Source organism: Coccinella septempunctata, chromosome 3 (assembly GCF_907165205.1).
Source record: "Coccinella septempunctata chromosome 3, icCocSept1.1, whole genome shotgun sequence".
NCBI lineage: Eukaryota > Metazoa > Arthropoda > Insecta > Coleoptera > Coccinellidae > Coccinella > Coccinella septempunctata.
In genome coordinates this window covers 40562399-40585558 of record NC_058191.1, presented here as the reverse complement: position 1 = coordinate 40585558, position 23160 = coordinate 40562399, and the positions used below count along the sequence as shown (strand labels likewise).

The 23160-nt window shown below is 36.4% G+C and overlaps 6 protein-coding genes across 11 annotated transcripts; 4 read left to right on the top strand and 2 right to left on the bottom strand.

Annotated features, from left to right (window-relative positions):
* Positions 1-18: 18 nt before the first annotated feature.
* Positions 19-766, top strand: LOC123309816 (cytochrome c oxidase assembly factor 6 homolog). The gene is made up of 2 exons (XM_044893090.1): positions 19-279; positions 471-766. The coding sequence occupies exon 2, from the start codon at positions 473-475 to the stop codon at positions 716-718; it is 246 nt and encodes an 81-aa protein (XP_044749025.1). The 5' UTR covers positions 19-279; positions 471-472; the 3' UTR covers positions 719-766.
* LOC123309815 (N-alpha-acetyltransferase 38, NatC auxiliary subunit) lies at positions 712-1499 on the bottom strand. Its single transcript, XM_044893089.1, has 2 exons — positions 1325-1499; positions 712-1264 (listed from the first exon to the last, which is right to left on the bottom strand). The coding sequence occupies exons 1-2, from the start codon at positions 1358-1360 to the stop codon at positions 962-964; spliced, it is 339 nt and encodes a 112-aa protein (XP_044749024.1). The 5' UTR covers positions 1361-1499; the 3' UTR covers positions 712-961.
* A 154-nt stretch (positions 1500-1653) lies between these two features.
* Positions 1654-3759, top strand: LOC123309813 (mitochondrial import inner membrane translocase subunit TIM44). The gene is made up of 3 exons (XM_044893087.1): positions 1654-1978; positions 2039-2477; positions 2724-3759. The coding sequence occupies exons 1-3, from the start codon at positions 1922-1924 to the stop codon at positions 3482-3484; spliced, it is 1257 nt and encodes a 418-aa protein (XP_044749022.1). The 5' UTR covers positions 1654-1921; the 3' UTR covers positions 3485-3759.
* Positions 3760-4031: 272 nt separating this feature from the next.
* Positions 4032-8273, top strand: LOC123309810 (zinc finger FYVE domain-containing protein 1-like). Of its 4 annotated transcripts, none has more exons than XM_044893082.1 (6): positions 4032-4291; positions 5287-6269; positions 6383-6589; positions 6772-6987; positions 7128-7313; positions 7409-8273. In XM_044893082.1, the coding sequence occupies exons 1-6, from the start codon at positions 4288-4290 to the stop codon at positions 7919-7921; spliced, it is 2109 nt and encodes a 702-aa protein (XP_044749017.1). In that variant the 5' UTR covers positions 4032-4287; the 3' UTR covers positions 7922-8273. The 4 variants fall into 4 exon arrangements, with proteins under 4 accessions (XP_044749017.1, XP_044749019.1, XP_044749016.1 ...); XM_044893084.1 differs by having other exon boundaries at positions 4032-4400; XM_044893081.1 differs by lacking the exon at positions 4032-4291 and adding an exon at positions 4554-4853 and having other exon boundaries at positions 7146-7313.
* Positions 8274-8400: 127 nt separating this feature from the next.
* On the top strand, positions 8401-22976 carry LOC123309774 (THO complex subunit 2). Of its 3 annotated transcripts, none has more exons than XM_044893033.1 (22): positions 8401-8519; positions 8697-8862; positions 8942-9079; positions 9143-9258; positions 9688-9821; positions 9876-10129; positions 10746-11065; positions 11350-12177; positions 12309-12426; positions 12514-12858; positions 13272-13856; positions 13910-14431; positions 14493-14559; positions 14610-14697; positions 15068-15227; positions 15284-15482; positions 15536-15570; positions 20675-20842; positions 22031-22091; positions 22405-22484; positions 22540-22598; positions 22790-22976. In XM_044893033.1, the coding sequence occupies exons 1-22, from the start codon at positions 8461-8463 to the stop codon at positions 22818-22820; spliced, it is 4533 nt and encodes a 1510-aa protein (XP_044748968.1). In that variant the 5' UTR covers positions 8401-8460; the 3' UTR covers positions 22821-22976. The 3 variants fall into 3 exon arrangements, with proteins under 3 accessions (XP_044748968.1, XP_044748967.1, XP_044748969.1); XM_044893032.1 differs by having other exon boundaries at positions 20579-20842; XM_044893034.1 differs by lacking the exon at positions 20675-20842.
* Positions 16903-20572, bottom strand: LOC123309775 (cilia- and flagella-associated protein 299-like). The gene is made up of 2 exons (XM_044893035.1): positions 19721-20572; positions 16903-17240 (listed from the first exon to the last, which is right to left on the bottom strand). Exons 1-2 carry the CDS (start codon positions 20154-20156, stop codon positions 16978-16980), a joined length of 699 nt encoding a protein of 232 aa, XP_044748970.1. The 5' UTR covers positions 20157-20572; the 3' UTR covers positions 16903-16977.
* Positions 22977-23160: the final 184 nt, after the last annotated feature.

Genomic DNA, 23160 nt, shown 5'->3' with positions numbered 1-23160 from the left:
TCCAGTGAAATGTCAAAACCTAAATCTTTCATGAATATTCAAATAAATGATAATAGTATCGATAAGTTTCTCGGTGAAAAAAAATCCAGGACTATTGATTGATTAGACAGCAAATAAGTTTTGAGAAATAATTTCTCGTAATCAAATAAAAAAATTCCTTTACAATTTAGAGCACAGAAGATTTGACATTTTGTGACGAATAAATCAAAGCAAAGAAATTTAACTGCTTATCTTATGGAAAATCAATTAATATAACAAATAACACATATTAATAAAGAGGTAAATATATTGTTAGTTGTTCGATTAATGAGAAAACCTATATTTTGGAAAATCCTCAGGAATTGTGAAATATTTTCATCTAAATTTGATTTAAAAAATATTCATTCTTAAATCATTTCTATTCCTGTATAGAATTCTAAAATTAATACCGAGTTGAAATACCTGAACATTATTTTCGTTAATACTTTCAGCCATGTCATTCCCAAATAAAGAGGATCGGCAAAGATGTTGGGGTGCAAGGGATAAATATTGGGAATGCCTAGATAAAGTTGGTGAAGGCGATCAATCTCCTTGTGCAGAGTTTAGAAAATTATATGAATCCTCTTGCAGCTCACAATGGATCAAACATTTTGATAGAAAAAGAAACTACCTGGTATTCAAGAATAAGATAGAAAATGAAGGGTATGAGCCATTAACAGAAAATAACAGAACAACTTGATGTACATTTGTAATGAATTAGCAGATAACTAATACATAAAATATTTCATTTCAGTATTTTAAATACCCTTCACTACAGTTGTAAATTCCAAAAAAGGAGAATATATCATGAAATTGTTCATCCTTGAAAACTTATCATCTTCGTAAAAATATATAAACGCTGTAAAATTCATATGAATTTGTGTTCTGGAATTTACCGACTGATATAAACTTCAAAGATCGTCTATGAATTTATGTTGGACCTTCATATTACATCTTGAACTTCAACAGATGGACCGTTGTTATAGCTAGGTGCAGGGTCATTTGTATCTTTAGATACTGTAACAATGTGTTTCCCAGGTACCATAACCAAGCCTAACATTCTAGGTTCTTCTTTAGCTTTATTTAATCGGAATTCTTGAGGCAAGTATTCAGAACATGAACCTAAGATGACATTAGCATCTGCATCAGTACAAAGGAAAATTCCAATCAATACCCTTCCATCAGACATTTCAATTCGCAATGTTTTATTTAATAATTGCCTAAGTTTCTGAACACCCGTCATATTCTAAAAAAAGAAATAATGAATGAATGGAAATGGAAATGGAAATGCCATTTATTTATATACCTCAGGTGGTTTTAAAGTAGGCACAACTAAATCCATTTTATTTTTCAGCAATGATGCTGGTTTTGATGTGCATACAAAGCTAAATAATCCAAAATTCAGTACAATATTAAATCAAAGATGTCTAAAAACATGATATTTTTTAGAGAATTTGGCATCACTGACAACTATCCATAGAATCGACTACAACGCTGAATCCACAGAAAACATTAAATTTTAGTTCGATCATCGAACTATCATCCTCACATTGAACCAGTGTTCTTCCTCTTCGTTAGTACAAACCATTCAGATTTAGTTGTAAATGTGTGTAGATCAAAAGTACCATTTATATCATAGAAGGCATGGAACACATGGAAATAATGCACTGAATCTGTGAATTATGGAAGTAATTTCGATTTTAGCTTTTCCCTTGTAGTGATGTTTGGAATATTACTATTTGGTATAGTGTTGATGTAGCATGTATTATTTTTCACCTATATTCTTCTATAAAATTTAAAAATTCCTGGGAATCAAAATTTTCATCGGCATATAGAAATTGAGGTTACAATATTAACTTTGAAGAAATATTTTTTGTCTGGTAGAAAATCTACTGATATAATTATGTACCGATTCAGCAAATCGTTGCTGTATGTGAACAAAGCGAATAACAAATTATTGGTGAGTGAATTGTTCATCAGAATATATGTATTATGATTTGAGATGTCGCACCCATTGTAGCTCCGCACCTATTCAAAAGATAAAAAAAAACATGGATTCCTTGGAAGATTTTACGACAATTTTCGTGAAGAGCTAGCGAAAAATAAGGAGATGAAAGAATCCTTGAAGAAGTTTAGAGAAGAAGCTGAGAAATTGGAGCAGAGCGAAGCCCTGAAAGCAGCTCGTCAAAAATTTGACACGGTTGAAAAAGAAGCTAGTAAAGGTGGGGAAATTTTCAAAGGACGAATGAATTTTCTGAAAACAAAAGTGAAGGATATAATGGATGAAGCAACTAAAACAGAGTTGGCCAAGAAAGCAGGCAAAATTTCTGAAGAAATTGGTAAAACTACTAGTTCATTATCAGAAAGGGCACAAGAATTAGGTAAAACAGAAACCTTCAAAAGTATCTCAGAAGCAACTAAAGCTGTAAAACAAGAAATTGATTCTACAGAAATTCAAGGTAAAAAATTTTATTGGGGTAGTCAGCTGTGTACAACTTGTCCCACCAGGAGTACCCATAAGAAGTTTACAGAAAAATGTATATTGAAATGAAGTTTTATACAAAAATCTAAGGCAGATGAACCTTTCATTTCAAGTCATAGTTCCTTGCTAAAAAATTTAAGAAGGATCCTCTGGAAACTTCTAATGTTTATTTGTGGTGGGATACCCTGTATAATTTCAATTGTTTCATTTTCTGATTTGCTAGGTAGAGTGTATGTTAGTCCTACTATGTTAAGAAAAAGAACGGAAACATCAGCAGTAGCAAATCAAAAGTATTATGAACCAAACACTGAAGTAACAGGAATGGAATTACATAAAGACTCTAGAATCTATGAATCCTGGCAGAATTTCAAAAACAATAATCCTTATGTGGGTAAATTCATCGATTTGAAGCTGAAATATGAAGAGAGTGACAATCCAATAGTTAAGGCATCAAGAGCTTTAACAAACATAGCTTCTGACATGGTTGGTGGCCTATTTGCTAAAACTGAACTTTCAGAGACCTTGACGGAAATATGCAAGATAGATAACAGTTTTGAAACTAAGAGATTTCTGAAACAGTGTGAAACTGATATAATTCCAAATATCTTGGAAGCAATGACGAGGGGAGAACTAGAAATTTTGAAAGATTGGTGTCACGAAGGACCATTCAACCTGTTTGCTGTACCTTTCAAAGAAGCATCAAAGAAAGGTTATAGAATAGAATCAAAAATCCTCGATATTGATAATGTGGATTTGATGATGGGCAAAATAATGGAGCAAGGTCCTGTTTTAATTATATCGTTCACATCTCAACAAGTTATGTGTGTTAAGGACAGAGATGGGACAGTGGTAGAAGGTGACCCTAACAAAGTGATGAGGGTTAATTATGTATGGGTTTTATGTAGAGATATTACAGAAACAGATCCAAGGGCAGCTTGGAGGCTGCTTGATCTATCTGCAAGCAGTAGCGAGCAATTTGTTTAGTTGAAATAAGGAAAGCAAAACCAAGGAAAAATTTTTAACGGTTTGATTTTCTGAAATAATATCTATTCTATAGATAAATCTCATCAATTTAGGAAAGTAAATAAGGGTAAATGTCATTTTCATACATTATTTACTTCACTAAACTGCCCAGTGTAAATTTAAGGTTAGAATCAAATTTTCCTACTTATGATTCTGAACTGAATGTGATTTGTATAGTTTTTATAAAAATGTATAATTTATATAATTTGATAGAGTATAAATTGTTGAATTTTTGATTACTGGATTTATTAAAAAGCCCTCTAATGATACAACTGATGAGTAAATTAGTTGTAATCTGCTGATACCAAGTTGTTCTTATCTGCAGTCACAGGCTCTGTGATATCCAAATAAAAAAAATCACGAAGCTGGCCATATAAAAGAATTTTTATTGGAATTTTCCTTGACCTTCCAACGTTAGTGCCTAGTTGTTAATTAATTCCCAGATAATCTTCTAACACCAATAAATAAAGACCATTGACGAGGTAAAACTGGATGAACCAATAACAGAGTCTCATTGGTTTGACGCCTCCGATTTAAAGATCATTATGGGGTTATCTTAAATTCTACTGCAGTTCAAACTCGTATAAAGTGATCAATGCATTGTTAAAATAACGGAAGTGTGAAGTAAAAATCTCTTTTATTGACATAAAGCTTAAATAAAGATCTTTGGCTTAAATCAGTTTAGCGTTTTTCAGAAGCATGTGTTGAGTGTTGAAGAAAAAGACGTGAAAATTGAGGAAACGTCAAATTGCAAGTGTCAAGTCATGCGTAAGTTTTCTTTGATGTTGGGTTGAAAAGTGAAATTCTCGATATAGTGTTCGTATAAATCAATTTACTTCTTATAATTGTGTTTACCAACCATGCTATTGAAGATGCGGTAAGATTTTACTCTACGAATCCTTTGTGTTCATTGATTCGATTGCTTTGTTTAGCCCTATACGAGGTTGTCTATGCCTTTACGAACTTTCATGCTTTCTTATCGGTTTATTTGGAACAGCTGGATAGACTTGTAAATATTTATTTTAGAGTGCAACAGTGATTTATCCAAAATGATAAATGAAAAACTAATTTTCATTGTTATTTACTGAATCCTCATACACTTCAACAGCGAGTGTCTTCTAAAGATAACTTTTAAGCAGTAACCCATCACATTGCGCATTATTCAAATTGGAAGTATCTTGCATTCTAATCGTGCTCCTCTCAAATAAAACCAAGTGTTTTCCCAGTCTTTCTTTGACGTGTTATTTACAATTTATTAGTAGATTGCGTTTCATATTAGAAAGTGTTGTTGTTATTGACATGTCATTCAGTGGGACCGGGTGTTTTTCAGGTATGAATTGCGATGTTCCAGAATTTATTTATTTGAATCCAAACAAAGGGAACATCTAATTCCAAGGCCGTAGTCTAAAATTCTCTTATATGGATTTCTTGTAAAAGATACTGCTAATTTAATTAAAAACGTACGAAATTTGGCACCAAGACATTTCATTCTTATGAGTACCTATGATGAAATAGTAGCAGTTTTGTCTGCTGAGTGTTTTTTCTAGTAATGTTGTTGAGGCATAAAGTTTTATTTGGTCTATCTCATAGGTAGAGCCTTGTTGGAACTTATGATATATTAGTTAGCCTAGCCTTCGATATGTAGTCATTGATTGTTTGAGGACAATGAATGCTGGAAGTACCTTCTTTTCCTTCCCAGCCTGTTTGAATTTTCGAACCAACGAATCAATTTGTAGATTAATAATAAGAATTTATATTTTCAGTTGCACATCTGAATCTCACCACCCCAAATTCAAATAAAATGGATAGATCCTTAGCTCACAAGGCCCGAAAGTATGACTATAACAAATCTCCTTGCATACTAAATTCATTGGATCCAACAGATCTAAACATTTCAGTAAGGATGACTAACGATAAGCAATTCACAGGAGATCTAGAATCCCTGAATTTACTCCAAGAAATAAATGACACCCCTCAGAGTGACTGTAATAGTGTTCACCTGCTCAATGACAACGAAGAACTTCTCATATCAACAGAGGAACGTTTCTTGAACGATTTGGAAATAGAAAAAGGCAAAAAAATCAAAGTTGTCTCCATATTCGGTAATACAGGTGAAGGAAAGTCGCATACCTTGAACCATACATTCTTTAATGGGCAAAATATTTTCCAAACATCACCGTCTCAGACCTCCTGTACAATTGGAGTTTGGGGGAAGTTCAATCCAGAACTGAATGTCTTATTTTTGGACACAGAAGGGTTGCTGGGTATTTCGAAGAAGGAACAGCAAAGGTTGAGGTTACTATTGAAAGTTTTGGCAGTGTCTGATATTGTTATTTACCGAACAAGAACTGAGAGATTGCAAAGAGATATGTATTCGTTCTTAGGAAGCGCATCAAAGGCTTATAAGAATCATTTTAACCGTGCTTTCCAAAAGTTCCGGGAAAAGAATGACATCGACATGTCTGTTTCCTTGGGGCCAAGTCTGATCATATTTCACGAAACCAGGTTTACCGAAACCCTGGATTATAGCGCAAGCGTGACTGAATCTGCAGAAGATATCATAAGAACGAATTTCACAGATCTAAGGCTTGAATATGATTCTTTCAGTTCTATCAAATATATAGGGGTTAGGAATAAAGAAGGACCTACACCATATAAAAGACTTCGTGTTTCTGTTCTCAAAGAATTGGAGAGTACAGAAATAAGATCACCAAGAGAAGCAAAATATATTTATCTGACTATAAAGGTGAGGATGTGTAACAAGAAGGTTTCTTAGTGATGTTTACCTAGCATCTGTCAAGAATGACAGTATAGGTTAACTTGAATTACTCCTTGGCAAGTGTATTTCGTATTTTTCAGTGTTTAAATCAGAAGTTCCAAAATAAGATAACAGAGTCACAGCCGGACCTATATCTTCCTGCATTCTTTACTTGCCAAGATAAATGTATATCGTGTCATAACAATTGCACCTTATCTACCGGTCATAAGGAAGATGGAGAACCTCATGCAACATCTAAAAAGTGTGAATTCCAGCATCAGTTCCAGAATTGCATTTATCTTTGTAAGGTTAGTATTAAATTTTGGTATAATCGTAACACCCTTCTAAGTTGGATGATATAGTTTCCACAAGAAAATTTGACCAAACCATCTAAATTATTCATGATTGGCGGCATTGGTGATTTCAGCTATTAAGTAATTGTTCCTCTGTCTAATTTGAGTAATTGAATCCAATCTAAGTGTAATTATAGAAATGCTATATGAAAGGCGAAAGGACCATAGTTACACCTAGCTATACTTCTGAAACGGAAAGTTCATGGTCCAGTCTGTTCAATTATGTTTGGTCTGGTTATGTGATAACTTGCAAGAAATGTGGTGAGATATACAGAAGCCGCCAACATTGGTATGGCAATAAGGATCCTGAGGAAAGTGCGGTTATACCAGAGGTTGTACATATCTGGCCAGGGGTGAGCGTTAATGTTCAGTTCTCATGAAGGCTTGCCGGTATTTGTCCCTTTGAAAGAAATGTAAAATTAAACAAATACCTGCAAGCCTTCTTATTGATTTGCTTAGTTCTCTGAGCACTCAAAATGCGTTTTTTGAATAGGATAAATATTATTCACAGGATGGTACCCTTCTTGGTTCCCAAAATGCAGCTCAGAAATTCGTTGATAGCGTCACAAGCATCTCAGACACAGTTGCTAGCATTGGATCTCAACCTACCAAAATGGTTTCACAGTGGGTAGCTAATCAAATAAATCCAAGCTATTGGCGGCCAGATGAGGAAATAAAAGTGAGTAACAAGTAACCTAAGGGATTCCTAGATTTGTCTTGAACATCTTAACATGTCTTTTTTGTCCTTTTTATATGTTGTATTTTATATTTCAGGAATGCTTCAGTTGCAAAATTCCCTTTGATAATCTGTCCCAGAAGCATCATTGCCGTTTGTGCGGTGAGGGCTTTTGCGATCCTTGTTCATTGAAGAGAACACCGGTTCCATCGCAGGGTTGGAGTGGTCCAGTAAGAGTTTGCGACGAATGTTACGCGAAATTGAATTCCCCTGAATCGTCGCAAGAAGGCATGTCATCATCGTCATCTAACGACATTATAGCCAGGCAGCTCGGTGAAACATTCATAAGCTCCATACAAACCGTCAAGTCCATTCTTGACGTGCCCAAGGGGCTGATGAAAAGCATGGCTCGTCCTCTGTATTGGACGCCGGATGATCAGTGCATAAATTGCAGCAACTGCAATCGAGAATTCGGGCCTCAACTGTTACTACATCATTGTAGGGAATGCGGTAAGGGAGTATGCGATAATTGCTCTCTAAAGAGAAAACCTGTTCCGTTACGGGGCTGGGATTTTCCTGTCCGGGTTTGTGATCATTGCGACTGTAACTGATTCGCAGTTTTGGATAATTCTTTTTTGTAGATAAAGAAACGATATTTTATTTCGGTTCGGAAATTCAAAGGAATCATCTATTGTATAGGTATCATTTTATTTATGCATTTCGAAGAACTACCTTATTTATGTATAATTGTATTTTTACTTTTGTTGCAAGATGAATTGTTTTGTCAAGGATTTCGAGTGTCATTGTGAGTGTGAGGAAAAATATATGATTCATTTGACATGAAATTTTCTCATATTTTTGGTTTTCGCCAACATCTCAAAATCATGATATCTGATATTTTTTATAATTTGTTTTTTGATATGTAGATAATCTTAAAGTGAAAATAAAAGATATGACTGATTTTTTCAATGTTTTCTTTTCATTATTACATGAAACCACAAACTACGCACAGAGAATTTAGTTTATTTTCTATGCGCTTTTGCTGCTTCGGTCATAAACACAGAATATTTCAACATTCTTTTCTAATACTATTCTTTGCTCCGCTTTATGTCATTCGTGCTCTGTGATCGCAGTGTCGTTTCATTGAAAGATGGATGGTGTAAACGAGGAAATTTGGAAAAATTGGGAAAAAGGTGGCAAGAACGAATTGTAAGGACAAAATAATTTCTTGATCTATACTGGTTGAATAATAAATACATCAAAATAAAATAGAAATCAAAAATGACTTCCTACTTCCACTTCTGATCATCAAATTCTTAAGGCTCTGAAAGCGAATGTTTTTTTCTAAGTTTTGGATTCTCTACTCGGAATTTATGTTTTTTTCAGTACCAAACTTTGTGTGCAATTAGTCAAAGATGATACACGAAGTCCTCTATTTGATAAAAATGGGAAGCTCACTGAAATTACTTCCTACATAAATATTTTGATTGAGAAAGGTCTCCAAGGGACCATTAGAAAAGAATCTGTTGTTGGTGTTTTACAAGAATTAGTGGTAAGTGTCCATTTCATTTCAATGCGAATTTATTCATTGATAAGGGTGGAATGCTTCAAACAAAGTCTTCATTTTCTAGGTTCTTCACAGTGACATTCCTTCTATTATATTAGATGTTTTAAATATTGCTGATGCATCGTCAGCTCAAATAGATAATGCATCTGAGGAATCCAAGGAAAGAAACATTTTTTGTTTCATTATTAAAGAATGTGAAAAGGTGAGGAAGGGTGGAAAATTATTGTAGATAGTAAGTACTAAATTTACTCACTTTATCTTTCAGTTTGTGTCAGATAAATTATTGAAAGAACGATTGGAAATTGATACACTTCAAGAAGTTGGTATTTTAAAAAATAGGGCATTCTATTCAAAGTTCATAAAAGTTAAAACGAAGTTATAGTAAGTATACTTGAATAATTATCTTTTTTATAATTTGGCACTCAAACGAATATCCAAAACTTTCTGTTATTAGGAATTAAAAGTCAATTTTCTAGTGTACAGTGGGATTATTTATATATAATCAATCATCCTGTACATATGATTTCTTGTATCTAATATTTTCATTGAAATATAAATTTTTATAATATAATCATATCTGAACCAGTCAAGTTTATAATTTTTGAATGAATATTATGTAGCTTTACACCCTTTTGATAAGCACTACATGATATTATTAAATGGGTGCTTTTGAGTGGAAGCTGAAAGAATATGTGTTAATGAGACTTCTTTCATCAGAATTTTTTTCATGAAAGCTTTGACTTTAACGAACAAATAGAATTACCTAGGTATATAAGCCAGAAAAATAAAACAAATTGATGTAATTTTTAGCTACAAGCAGAAAAAATTCAATCTTTTTCGTGAGGAATGTGAGGGTTTTTCTAAGCTTATCACAGAGTTGAATCAAGAATTCAATGAAAATACAAATAATGAAAGAATTTTGGGAATTGTTCAATCTCTCATCGGTAAGTTGTGAATTCTATAAAAAAGGCATATAAATATCAAGAAATTTTCTCTAGGTTGTTTCAATTTGGATCCTAACAGGGTGTTAGACATCATTTTGGAAAGCTTCGAAAATAAACCAGACGATGCGCATTTATTCATTCCTCTTGTAAAATCTTATATGAGTGATCCAAAAATCATTAGTGAAGTTCTAGGATCCAAATATAGCTTTTTAAGAAATACTGAAAATGGCGCACCGAAAAGTCTGCATATCCTTACAGCCCAGTTATTACAAAACTCTATCATATCTTTGGATGACATTTACCCCTGGGTGAGTAAAAATTCTGCCCTTTCTGTTGTTTTCCAAAAGTTTTATTATATGGTTACCCAATATCGGAAAGATATGGTGCCTTCATATTTTTTATATGGAATTTTCGCCAGTAGATTTACAACTTTTAGTATATGTAGCAAGTCTACAAGTTTCTTTGTGCCGACTAAAGTTTTCCTTACTATGAACAAAATTATTTTGAAGAAATTGAAATTTCACAAGTCATCAGAAGAAACCATAGAATTTACGGAGTTCGGCTAACTTCATATTATACAACACGCCGAAAGGACGGCACAGTCATGGGCGTAACATTCGACTGGGCATTCACGATTGAAAATGACCAATGACGTCGTTTTCGCATCTTTCAAGGTTTTTTTCTCAGTTTGAAGGAATTTTTTTGCAAGTTCTTTCGAGGAGGGAATTTTTGACAGGTTTCCATATTTAATCGGCTATACTAAATTTATGTCTTTTCCAATTCGATGAGTTGAATTTACTGAAAAAGAGTATATACCGAACGTGTGTTTTTACCAATAAAATATATCTACAGTTATGATAGACCTGTCAAATGTTCTGAAAGGGTTCTTTCGATTTTTAAGAACACTGCTTATTCCGATTGTAGTTAACTCCAGACGATAAAATCATGCAGAAGGAATGTGAAAAGAACATGAAGGAAGCCAAAGAATATTTCAGAAAATTACAGGTGATATCAGTTAATAAGACAGATAAAGAAGAAACGCCAGAAGAACCAGAAAATCCTATCGAAAAATATAAATGGAACCAAAAACTTGGTTTGTGTGAAGCGTTACTATTGATAGGGGACTGGGAGAACGCCAAAATTTTGATAAATCATCTACCCGAACATTATGCCGTTGGTTTCGAACCTATCGCTCTGGCTTTGTGTAACTTGCTGCATTATGTCATTGAACCCGTCTACAGAGAGTAAGTAAGAAGCCTCGTCTGAAGAAGTTTCATTTTGATTAGTGCTTCAGATATGTGGTTTGTCATTTTTGACATTTGACCTACCACTAGCAGCTATTTCGACATTTGACTTTTGATATATTGGTAAACAGTAGGCGAGCAAGCCTGTCCATGATCTTCAATCTCATCTGAATGAAATTTTCAGAAAAGAATACCTATCGGGAAGATATTCTCCTGATTTATCAGAATGAAATTTCTTCCAGTAATACTTCTCTTTGTTAGAAGTTGAAACATTTTCATTGTAGGAACTTCAAGTTAGGTACGAAATTCAAAGGAAAACCGATTCCCCCGCATAAAAATCCCAAAGCTCCGAAAGCAGCTCAAACTTTCGAAGATCTTCGTCAGAATGCTTTTCCGATGCTGTTGACTTTGGCACCTTCTTTGCGTTATGACACCGTTCTCATGTGCAAGGTGATCCGTTTAGCCAAATTGATATTGGGTTCTTACGGCGTCGAAAACGCCAAGAGTGAAGTTCCGGAAGATAAAATGCTCTACTTCGACATTCTAACCTTGTTAGACATAACGATCCTGCCTTCGTTATCGTATCTGGACTGCAACTGTTGTATTGCTGAAGAAATATGGACCCTGCTGAAACTATACCCCTACCAGATAAGGTACTGCCTATACAACAGATGGAAAAACGACACTTACATGATCTACCCAGATTTGTTGAGAAAACGTGGAGATTCCGAGAAACAAATCAAGAATATAATGAAAAGGGTGAGCAAAGAAAATGTTAAGCCGGTCGGAAGATCCATTGGGAAACTCACCCATTGTTCACCGGGGTTCCTGTTCGATTACGTACTCTTACAAATCCAAGTGTACAACAATCTCATCCATCCGGTGGTGGATTCTTTGAAATATCTAACGAGTCTGTCTTACGATGTATTGGGCTATTGCTTAATCGAATGCCTGGCCAACGCCGATAAGAAGAGAGTTAAACACGACAGCACCTCGATATCGACTTGGCTCCAGAGTTTGTCCAGCTTTTGTGGCGCCATTTACAAAAAGTACAATATTGAGCTATCTGGGTTGTTGCAGTACGTGGCCAATCAGCTCAAGGCTCAGAAAAGGTGAGGTTTCTTTCGATTATTTTTTTCTATGAGTTTCAGTGTTTTAATATGGCGATTGTGTTGAAAATATGTATGTTTGAAGACAATACTTTCTCTTCTACCTGTCTCGAATGGAATAATGTTAATTTCAGCTTGGATTTACTCATACTGAAAGAAGTTGTACAAAAGATGGCGGGCATAGAGTCTGCCGAAGATCTTACTATCGATCAATTGAGCGCGATGGCTGGTGGGGAGTTACTAAGGGCTGAGGTATGGGAGATTTCACTCTCTATTATTCATTTTATTATTTATTGGTTTTCTTCAAATTTTGCACCTTTTTATTGTTGTTTATTTCAGGCTGGTTACTTTGGCCAAGTGAGGAACACAAAAAAATCATCCTTACGTCTCAAGGAGGCCATGGCCGATCAAAACTTGGCCGTTTCCCTCTGCCTACTGATGGCCCAACAGAAATACTGCGTAGTTTACAAGGAAACGCAGCAGAGTCATTTGAAGTTGGTCGGGAAGCTTTCCGATCAGTGCCAGGACACGCTGGTGCAGTTTGGCAACTTCCTAGGCTCGACGATGTCTGTCGACGAATACGTCAATAAATTGCCCAGCATCCAGAGTATGCTGCTCAATTACCATATCCCGAATGAGGTGGCCTTCTTCCTGGCCAGACCTATGTTCAATCATGAAATCAATGTGAGTATCTACGTCTTTTCATTTAAGAAGTTCCAGGGTAGATGGCCGTTCCTGACTGTTTTTATGTCAACAATTCATGAAATAATGTGATTTTTCTGCTGAAAAAAGACGTCGTTTTCAGTATCGGTGTATCAAACTCACTATTTGACTTGTGCACAAATTTTCTTGGTATGAAGCGCCAGTTGCTGCAGAGCTTAGAGGCGCTTGTTATACGCTTCCTTAGATTTCGAAAAAAAATCCGTCTCGAAGGACCAACATTCAGAATCCGTAAAAAGAAGATTCTGTGTGTGTGGGACAAGATATAAGTCGCACCTGGTGTCAATTTTTGTAACTACATACGCTCTCGAAGCGCAATGCATGACGTATTCGAAATAACCCAAGAATCGTGTGCACATATCATGTTTATATTACAGATAAAATACGATCAACTCCGAAAGGCCGACACGAATTACAAGAAGCTCTCCACGAGCGTGAAACATCAGAAATATTTCGAAGCCGTGACGGAAGTGATGCAGCCCGTTCACAAATCCCTGATTCCTCTTCACCCCATGAAAATATGGGAAGACATCTCCCCGCAGTTCCTGGCCACCTTCTGGTCGTTAACGATGTACGATCTGTGCATCCCGGAGGATACTTACACGGAGGTGATAAACAAGCTGAAACAGCAGAGCCTGTCCGTTCTCGATTCTAACAGCAACAAGGGTAAGAAGGAACAAGAGAGACACGCCACCCTGATCGAGAAGCTTCAGGACGAGAAGAAGAAGCAGTCGGAACATGTGGATAAAGTTATGTACAGGCTGAAGCAGGAGAAAGACCACTGGTTCGTCTCGAAAACTGCCAAAACTGCGAAGAACGAGACCATCACCAGGTTTCTTCAGTTGTGTCTGTTCCCCAGGTGTACGTTCACAGCCATAGACGCGCTTTATTGCGCGAAGTTCGTCCACGTCATTCATATGCTGAAAACTCCGAATTTCTCCACCCTTCTTTGCTACGACAGAGTGAGTTTTTCAATGTTCCAGTTGGTTCAAGTGAGACATAAATTTTTTTCCAGCTTTTCTGTGATATAACCTACTCCGTCACTTCGTGCACTGAGAATGAAGCGATGAGGTACGGTAGATTTTTATATGCGATGCTGGAAACTGTGATGCGTTGGCACAGGTCGAAAGACGTATTCGAGAAGGAGTGCGCTAATTATCCAGGCTTCGTGACTAAATTCAGGGTCAGTAATCAACATGCGGACAACATGGATAATGTGGGTTACGAGAACTACAGGCACGTCTGCCACAAGTGGCATTATAAGCTGGCGAAGGCGATGGTGACCTGTCTGGAATCCAAGGATTACATACAAATCAGGAACGCCCTGATCATCCTGATCAAGATAATAAACTATTTTCCCGTTTTGATTAAATTGAGTCAGTTCGTCGAGAAGAGGATCGAGAAGGTTAGGGACGAGGAGAAAAACAATAGGCAGGACTTGTTCACACTGTCGAGCAGTTATTTGGCGCTGTTGAAACAGAGGATAGCCAGTGGGAACATGGTTAAAGAGGGAGATTTTCATATCATCATTGAAAAGGTGAGACAATATTTAGGAGTTACCGTGTTCTGAATGGATGATCCATAAGGCCAATTTACAGGTTTCCAAAACACAGCACGATCAAAAAACGTCAAATTCAAGTACAAAACACAATGGAGACTCCAAAGGTAAAATTTTCTACTTTTACAACATTTTTCCCCACGTTGTTTCATTGCAGATGAGAAGGAAAAGGTTGAGAAGAAGTCCAGTAAACAGGTCGATGAAGTCAAAACGGTGGTGAAAACCCAGAGTCCCGAACAGAATGGGTAAGTGTTAAAAAATCTGAAAATTTTATGGAGCTCGATGAGGCCGACGATTACTTCATTGATTCCATCTTTTTGGAAATTTTTCGAAGGTCACCTTTCGAGTCGTTTATATGTCAATGAATGTAACCGTAGGTGGAAATGTGATACATATTCTGAAAGAGCAACTCTTCTAGTGATAAATCTGAGAATTTCATCCATCTCGGGGCAACTGTTCGGTCTTGACGATTATTTCATCCATCTTTTTTTTGGAAATTTTTCGATAGTCAACGTTAGAGTCGTCTATCTCTTAATGAAAAGATGGAAATATGATACATATTCTGAAGCGAATTTTCATTCGTTTCTCGCTATAATTCGGCCCTTAAATTTGCAGTTCGAAAGAAAAAGTGGAAAAAACATACAAAGAAGAAACGAGAGAAAAACATAGGAAAGAAGATAAACCGAGAGACGATGCGGACAAAGAAAGGGAGAGGGAAAAACGAAGAGAAAGGAAAGAAGAGAAACTTCTGAAGCAAGAAGAATGGCAATATAGAGTGAGTATCTTTCATTTGCGATATTACCGAATCGATACATCGTGAAATATTTGAAGGAGGAAAGAGAAAGATATCAAGACGCAGGTCCCAAAGATGAAACAAGATATTCCAATGAAAGATCGGTAGAACGCTATTACGACGACAGAGGAGCCCCCCATTATTATAGAGATGTCAGGGATGATAGAGATTTGGCTGTTGGAAGTAACGGATCAGCAAGCATGGGACGACATTCTCAGGAAACTGATCCTGACAGAGGTAGGGTAACGCTTTATCAGCTTATCGCGCAATATTAATTTTTTTCTTTGCAGAAGCTAAAAGGAGAAAATTGGATGGATCTTCCAAGGTTAGTATCGAGGTCACTTAGCATCGGTGCAGATTTCAGGGACTCATCCACACATTGGGTTATCTCCAGTGATGTCTAAAGTTAATCCTCTGGAAGGTTGGGCTGTGTTTTGTTATCGAATCAGTGTTTTAATTTAATAAGTGTGGACGCTTCGAGGAATGAACAGTTTTATTTTTAAATTCGTATGGAGGAGTTCGTTTATGTTGGTACCGGAAAGAAGTTTTTCGGAAGTATATTGTGGAGAATGCATCCAGAAGTCGTTTTATTTGAAATATTTTCATGGAGAGTTCCTTGCTCAGGGAGTGTTATCATGGAATTTATTCTTCCCTTTGATTTGTTGCCGAAGTACCGTTGTCGATGATGCAGTTGATTTAATTACGTTTCTGTTGAACCTCGTACTTGAAGAGTGCCGTCACAGAAATTCTGGAGGGTGGAAGAACACGGTCAGTTTAATGTTCAACTGAGAATATGCAGATAATGCTTACACGAGATTTTATTGAGATGGACCTATGATGAAACCAAAACCTCGATAGATACAATGATTATTCCTTAATTTTGATCAAACCAACCATAACTTATGAGATGAGAGATGTTTAAAGCAGAAACGTTAATTTGGCTCATGCACGAAAACCATCCAAAGTCGATGAAGATCGATTCTAATCCAACTCTGAAGAACGCTAAACCTTATGATGCAACTTTAACTTGAAATATCAGTGGAATGAATGAAAAACCGAGAAGATGTAACAAAAATGGATATGAAGTAGCTTGAAAGATAATCCCGATAAGTTAAAACTTGAAAATTGGAATGAATGGCAGCGATGAAGAAAGCAGGCAGCAGCAGCAGCAATGTTTGGAGATATTTCTCGTGTTCGTCTGATACCTGTACATAGAATCTGCCCGATCTTCAGTGGTGGCCTGTGCTTTCCCCCGCTAGAGCAGATAATAATAGGTTCTAGAAACTTTTGTGTTTGGACTTCCAAAGTGTTTGTTTGCCCTAAGCCCAATCTTCCATTGCGAATTTTTATTCTGGCTTATCAGGTGAGTACTGAAGAAATACGTCGAGTTCATCCCCTTGCTCGAATTGAATGCAACTAATATCAATGTAACGTTCAAGGAGGAGGATGAAAATGAGATTTTTTTTTTCGATTACATTGCTATTGGAGATTGACTTGCTGCGATTCCATTTCCCGGGAGACAAATTGAGTTTTAACATTAAATTTTCAAAATTTTCTTAAAATATTTAGACATTGCTATTGTTTCTTTCAAGTACATCTATTTCTGGTTTCATATCAATTTTTTTCAAGTATAAACATTTTTAAGTAATTCAATTGCTAGTACATACAATTAATCTTTTATTTATAGCAATACTTATACAATATAAAATTAAAATTAGGCATAAATTAGATGCTATACTCTTTGACGTACTAAATGGTCGAACAGAACAACATGTTTGTATAAGTTGGACTTTATCCTTACTCTAGTAGTATTTTCACCGGGATGCATAAGTGGATTCACGTTTATGAATTTTCTGTCGAATCTGTTTTGAAACCTCAGGCCGTTATAGGGGTCTAGAAATATTTTATAATTGACCGAATCGTTGCTGCACGATTTTCCAAATTTCCAGTGATAGTAACCCAGGTCCTTGGAATTGGGGAAAATCTGCTTCTTTCCTGAAAGAGGCTCGATATTATTCTTATATTTCGACAGAATTTTTATTTTATTGCAATATTTCTTGCAACGAAGAGACAATAATTCCACAAGAGGATTTTTCGTATTTTGTCTAGATTGTTCCACCAATGTTTATTTAATATTCACTTAGGGAGAATTATTATATTATGAGGATAATCCAGCCATTCAAATTGAACCAATTCTCATGAGTTGCCATACATAGTGCTCATTCAACATGTACTCTGTAAGAATTTGTTAAATCACAGGCAGTTATCTGAACATTTACGTTGAATTTTGTTCATTGTGATAGATAACCTTGTAACCATTGAATCTTCAGTTTAGATTTAGAAAATTGGGCGAAAATAATGAAACCATGATCTTCTTGATAAACCTGTGATACCTATGTCAAAACCTCATTGCACTATGTCGCTTGAACGAAAATGCAGCACCCAAAAATATAATTTCTTCATACAGTATGACTATTCAACGCGTGCTACGGTGACAACACCAACGTTTTGTCTTTGATTTTTATTTTTTACAAAAATGAAAATTCAACCACCTCAGTTTTTTGTGAGAGCTTGTGAGAGTGACCAGAAGAGACATTTTTGGCTATTGCAACTACCGACCACCTCAGATTAACACAAAAATATAGATAAGCCACTCTACAGTGACTAACAAGTAACAACTTGTATACAGCGCCATCTGTTAGGGTGGTACACTAAACACGAAAAATTATTCTAAAACTGATGGTTAGGTGTCGCTGTGTCTGAGGAGAGCCGATCGTAATAGCTCGTAAACGATCGTGATCTACTGAATTTCAGTGGTATCGCCTAATTTTAATTCGTTTGCACCAACATCAATTGCGATTTTTTATTTATCTGGATATCGAATACTTTAGTCCATTCATGAATTATTGGCATCTCGGGTGGCTGTAGAAAATCGAATTTGAGTTGGTAACAGCCTATAAGTTTAGATTTCTTGCTGCGGAATTCAGGTTCGTATTGGGAATAACCATTAACATAGAGACCTATTATATGTAAATCTATGCACTGACTGAAGATAATTTGAATTTTGTATGGCTGTTTATGTTCTCGATTTAATCGAACAAATTCGGAACATAATTGTATCAATTTTGAATTCAGATTAATTTGCTAGTCATTTGAATAGTTTTTAAATACTTTTCTAGGTTAGATTTGGTTAGGTTAACTTTCAGTTTTGCGATTGAAGTTACAGAAATTATTGGAGATCTTTTGTGACCAGCTATTATGCTGCGCTCACTTTTATCATCGCTAAAAGACGTTTACCTGAGGTTATGAACATGTCGTCTTGTGGTATTTCGAGATCATTTTCTAACTTCAAACTTCAATATCATCGAAAATTGAATTGATGGACGAGTTTCGAAGGGTCAGTATTGCTTGGGCTGTGGGCGGAAGGGCTCCTTGTGTTCCTTAGGGTCCATTATTTGGATCGAAATGCATCGTAGCTTTTCTGATGGTACGTTTTTCGAAAATAATCCTTCTGTGTACCTGAATTGTTAAAACTTGCTGAATAACAGATCTTGAGATACCTCGAATTTTATTAGCTGTTTTGACATAGCTGCTACCGAGGCTACTCTCTGAAAGAGGACCTGAGTGGCCACCGCGCTTAGCTAATTTGAGCATCTTTAACTATATTCTTTGGGGTTTCCTCAAAGATAAGGTCTTTAAACATCGTCCACACAGTCTGTCACAACTCAAGCAGGGAATAACCGAAGAAAAGCAGTCAGAAACTTCCGAAATCGACTACATCAGTGTATCGCTGCTGATGACCTCAATCTTAGCGATATCGTTTTCGAAACTTGAGTACAAAAACTATAGTTCCTGCTGATTCGACTGAGTAAAACCGTTTTTCTCCAACTTCACCATTTCTTTATAGCCTTTTGAAACTCTTCAATCGCTCTGTCGCACCCTCTATCAATTTATCACAGATATGTAGCGGTACAGCTTTTATAAACTCTTCAATCGCTCTGTCGCACCCTCTATCAATTTATCACAGATATGTAGCGGTACAGCTTTTATATAAGACACCTCTGTATATTCTGAAATCATCTACCGTTTTGGTAGATCTTCCCTTTATAAGAAGCTATGGACCATCTTCAACTCTATACGGCGATTAGATGTGGTAGCAAGACTACACCAACCATCCTTTCCGTCAAAAATACGTTGGCTAGAATATGGCGTAGACATGGAAGCATACGGGATTATGATAGGAATACCCAAGAATTTGACGGGTATATGGTATGGTATGGGCATGGAAGGTATAAGTAGTGAGAGTCAACCTTCATACGGAAAACAAGAGGAACTCCTCACGAACAGTTCATGAAGAAAACAAGCGTCAAGGAGTTGAGTATCTGGATAAATTTCAACAAGAGCCCTGGAGGTATAACTCCAGCCGTTGCTGTCTTACGTTAGCGGCGTTTTTCCACCCCAATCGCACAACTCACCCTGGAAAAAACTCCGCCAATTCTCGTTCTCTATCCTCTCGCTATAATCTATGTACCCGGAAACCTCGTGTCCCGTTTCCGTCTCGTGCCTGATGTATATCACGGTGGACATGATCCCCAACCTGTTCGGACGTTCTCTGGTCGCCAGCTCCTTATGTATGGCGTCAGGACAAGCTATCTTCTCGCTGACCAGCACGTAAGGTATGAACTCCGGATGCACGTAGTTCAGCACGGCCTCGTACCTTCTCTCGAACGTGTCCTGGGATAGGGTTTCGCCCCAGTTCCTGTAGCCCAGCTCGGAGAACTTCCTGCATACGTGTAGGTTCTGGAGGTAACAGAGGTCCTGTTTCGTGATGAAGCTGTCCAGATAGGCCTCGTAATCTGCGTACTGTAGCAGTCTCTTGTCCGCTTCCAATTGAGGGTTTTTCCTCCTCATTCTGTCACGTACCTGTCACTTTTTCGAATTATTGACGCTTCCGGTCTGCCACTGTTGTCATAGAAATATAAAACAGGGTGTCACGACATATATAAGAGCATTCTGCACCAAAATCTTAACGTTTTATGGTACAAAATAAGCACAACGTTCAAGCCGACATCAACAATTAAGATGATCAGCATTTCATTATTTTCGATCAATCAAGACGCTCCCAAAATAATTTCAAGCCCAATACTAACACACTTTTCGTTAACCCTCGCAATGATATGTTGTTAGTTGTGAATTCACTGTGGAGCGAATTGTACCTACAAGCGTCGTGGTGTTTTCGTCGTATATTACCAAGTGTACCTTCCTATCATCGTGAAATCTTTGAAGTCATCAATTTCAAGATTTTAACCTGATTATTGTTGTGATACAATTAGTTGCAAGAGCGGCAGCAGATCGAAGTAGAGGCTGCCGCCATCCTCAAGCCACGCCCAACGGCATCTAATGTCAAACTACCGATTGTGTGTCTACAGAGCTCGAAGCACGAAGACAGGTCCAAGGTCCAGCATCAGCAACAGTTCGATTATGTCGGCGAAAAGGTCGAGAAGAAGGAAAGGACGGTGAAGGTAAAAGAGAAAAGGGATAAATTAACTGAGGAAGAACGGGAATTGAGAAAAGAGAGGAAACTGGGCAGGAAGAGGGTGAGCTATTATGTTATTCCGCAAGTTTTGCGTCTGTAAGTCCATGTTGTATGAAATTTGTTTTGCACCCCTTTCCGTAAAAGTGTGGGAAGAAGACTTCAAACGTTTCGATAAAGTTATATATCAGAGAAATCACATATCAGGAGGGATCGTCCAGTTTTGTCTAGTTCACTTCTTTCAGCCTGAGGAATGTGCTGGTTATCAAAAAGTGTTAAAATATTCCAGATTTGTTGGAATGATGATGTTCTTATTTGAATACATCACTTTCCATGATGCAGTTTGTTCTTGGTATAAGCTAGTAATCAGTGTTACTGGACTACTGGAGGAACTGTTTTTCAAACATATATCAAGGACTATTTGCTGGCAGCCGAGCATTCCAATTGTTGTTTGCCGTTGTTTATTTCTGATGCCTTCAACTACACTGCTCAAAAATTGAAGAGGATATTCGAAAGAAAGTTACTTTTAATACTTTTTGCCCTTGAATCAAATTTTCATTATTGCTGTACATAGCATGTGGGCAGACGCATTACACGCACACAAAATATGGTCCTCATGTTAGATAGTGACTTAATTGAAAAAAATTACAAGAAACCGAGTTTAAACATGTTTGGTCTGCAATATCAGAGCAATTACATCCTCTTTGCTTTGACGGCAAAGCATTTCTCAAACTTCAATTGAAACCTCATTGACACAAGTGACTTAGAGTAAGAGCAGTACGAAGAGCCACGGCAGGTCCTACCTCAGGTATTGAACCTGGATTTCAAGGCGTTTGTGAGAGAAGGAATCTCCTTCAAGGCTGAAGACAACACCCGGTATAATCTTCATTTTGTTCATTTATTTTCTGTATGTAGTCGCTCTACTGTTTCAAGCAGGTTCACCATATGTAGACACCTAACTCAATGCATTAGAAAATATGTGGATATTTCCTTTTATATGAAGTATTACTACATGTACGTAAATTATCCACTTCAATTTTTGAGCAGTGTACTACTGGATGTCCTTATTCGAATATGTCACTTGCTATGGTGGTTTTAATCGACTATTTGTTGATATCCGATCATTCCTTGTTCGATTTGTTGTTTGACGTCGTTTCTTTTTGTTGCCTTCTTCTGGATCTGTGTCAACTCCTGAACAATTGCAGCTATTACTTTCATTTTTGAGTATAACGTCATTTCTCTCAATTGTTAGGATCGTGGGGACGAAGCCCAACAGCAAGCCGAAATCAAACGAAGAAGAGACGAAGAAAGAGGTAGGTTGATGTGAATCGATTATATGTTTTTTTTTTACGCATACGATGGATTAAAACTGTCGATTTGGTTAGATAATGGAGCAAATTCACTACCACATGAATATTTTTGCTGTCATGACAGATTTATGCAAACAAAACAATCGAAAATTCATGATTGCTCATGCAAGAGCTTTTTTTACAGTTGGAATTGATTCGTAGCATTAGTTTGATTCAAAACAAACCATCTTTCTGGGAAAAACGCTGAGAATTGATTCCAACTAACAGAAGAATCGAAGAATTGAAACGAATTGACGAAATTCATTCTTGTTTGCAGCCAAAATTCTACCTCATCCAAATGGAGAACTGATGGAACCTTCACAACATTCGAGAGAAAAACACCATAGATCAACAAGAGTAAATGAGTTTAGTGATACCTTTATTGATTCAAATTTAATGCCTTTCATTTCAGGAGCTGTCCCCATATTCGAGAGAAAGATCTCATGATAGAGTTGAAGTTAGGGACAAACAATATCCTTTTAAATCTGAAAGACGTATTAGATAATAAATATTCGAAGTGTTTCCAACTTTTTGTGTTTCATAGGTTAATTTTTATTTATGTCGGGAACTTTTTTTAGTTGTAAATGGGTGGGACGCTTATGTGATAAACTTTTATAAGATTGTAGATTTTTTAACAAAACTTTTTCCTTAATGAAATTTACCAGAAGAAGTGCTGAAAACAAGAGGAGGTAACTGAGAGCGGTTCTGAACCAGGATAAATTTTTTTTTTACAAAATAATTGATAAGTGAATGAATGTATTCTCCTTCTGTTCATTAAAATGTAAGATCAATATTATTTGTTTTTTAATTGTTAAGTATGAAGATGAAATTAAAAACTTCTCTAAAGACTATCGAATTTCATTTTACGCAAATCCTATTTCATATCATATTTTTAAGGTAAAACACTTATATAAGGATCCTAAACGACATTTCACCAGGAACTAGAGCACAAAAAGAATTTGTTGCTTTACGCAAAAGTTTCACGAAACTTCGATTTTTTCTGTCACCAATTTGACGGTTTTCATTTGGTTTC

Coding starts and splice junctions, on each gene's coding strand:
- LOC123309816 (XM_044893090.1), top strand. CDS start 473: ATGTCATTCCCAAATAAAGAGGATCGGCAAAGATGTTGGGGTGCAAGG.
- LOC123309815 (XM_044893089.1), bottom strand. CDS start 1,360: ATGGATTTAGTTGTGCCTACTTTAAAACCACCTGAG. Junction 1,265..1,324: donor CTACTTTAAAACCACCTGAG/GTATATAAATAA, acceptor TTCTTTTTTTAG/AATATGACGGGTGTTCAGAA.
- LOC123309813 (XM_044893087.1), top strand. CDS start 1,922: ATGTACCGATTCAGCAAATCGTTGCTGTATGTGAACAAAGCGAATAAC. Junction 1,979..2,038: donor AAGCGAATAACAAATTATTG/GTGAGTGAATTG, acceptor CACCCATTGTAG/CTCCGCACCTATTCAAAAGA. Junction 2,478..2,723: donor TGATTCTACAGAAATTCAAG/GTAAAAAATTTT, acceptor CTGATTTGCTAG/GTAGAGTGTATGTTAGTCCT.
- LOC123309810 (XM_044893080.1), top strand. CDS start 4,823: ATGTCATTCAGTGGGACCGGGTGTTTTTCAG. Junction 4,854..5,286: donor TGGGACCGGGTGTTTTTCAG/GTATGAATTGCG, acceptor TTATATTTTCAG/TTGCACATCTGAATCTCACC. Junction 6,590..6,771: donor ATTGCATTTATCTTTGTAAG/GTTAGTATTAAA, acceptor GTGTAATTATAG/AAATGCTATATGAAAGGCGA.
- LOC123309774 (XM_044893032.1), top strand. CDS start 8,461: ATGGATGGTGTAAACGAGGAAATTTGGAAAAATTGGGAAAAAGGTGGC. Junction 14,432..14,492: donor TTCATATCATCATTGAAAAG/GTGAGACAATAT, acceptor GCCAATTTACAG/GTTTCCAAAACACAGCACGA. Junction 15,483..15,535: donor GGAAACTGATCCTGACAGAG/GTAGGGTAACGC, acceptor TTTTCTTTGCAG/AAGCTAAAAGGAGAAAATTG.
- LOC123309775 (XM_044893035.1), bottom strand. CDS start 20,156: ATGAGGAGGAAAAACCCTCAATTGGAAGCGGACAAGAGACTGCTACAG. Junction 17,241..19,720: donor TTGGCGGAGTTTTTTCCAGG/GTGAGTTGTGCG, acceptor AGCCTCTTTCAG/GAAAGAAGCAGATTTTCCCC.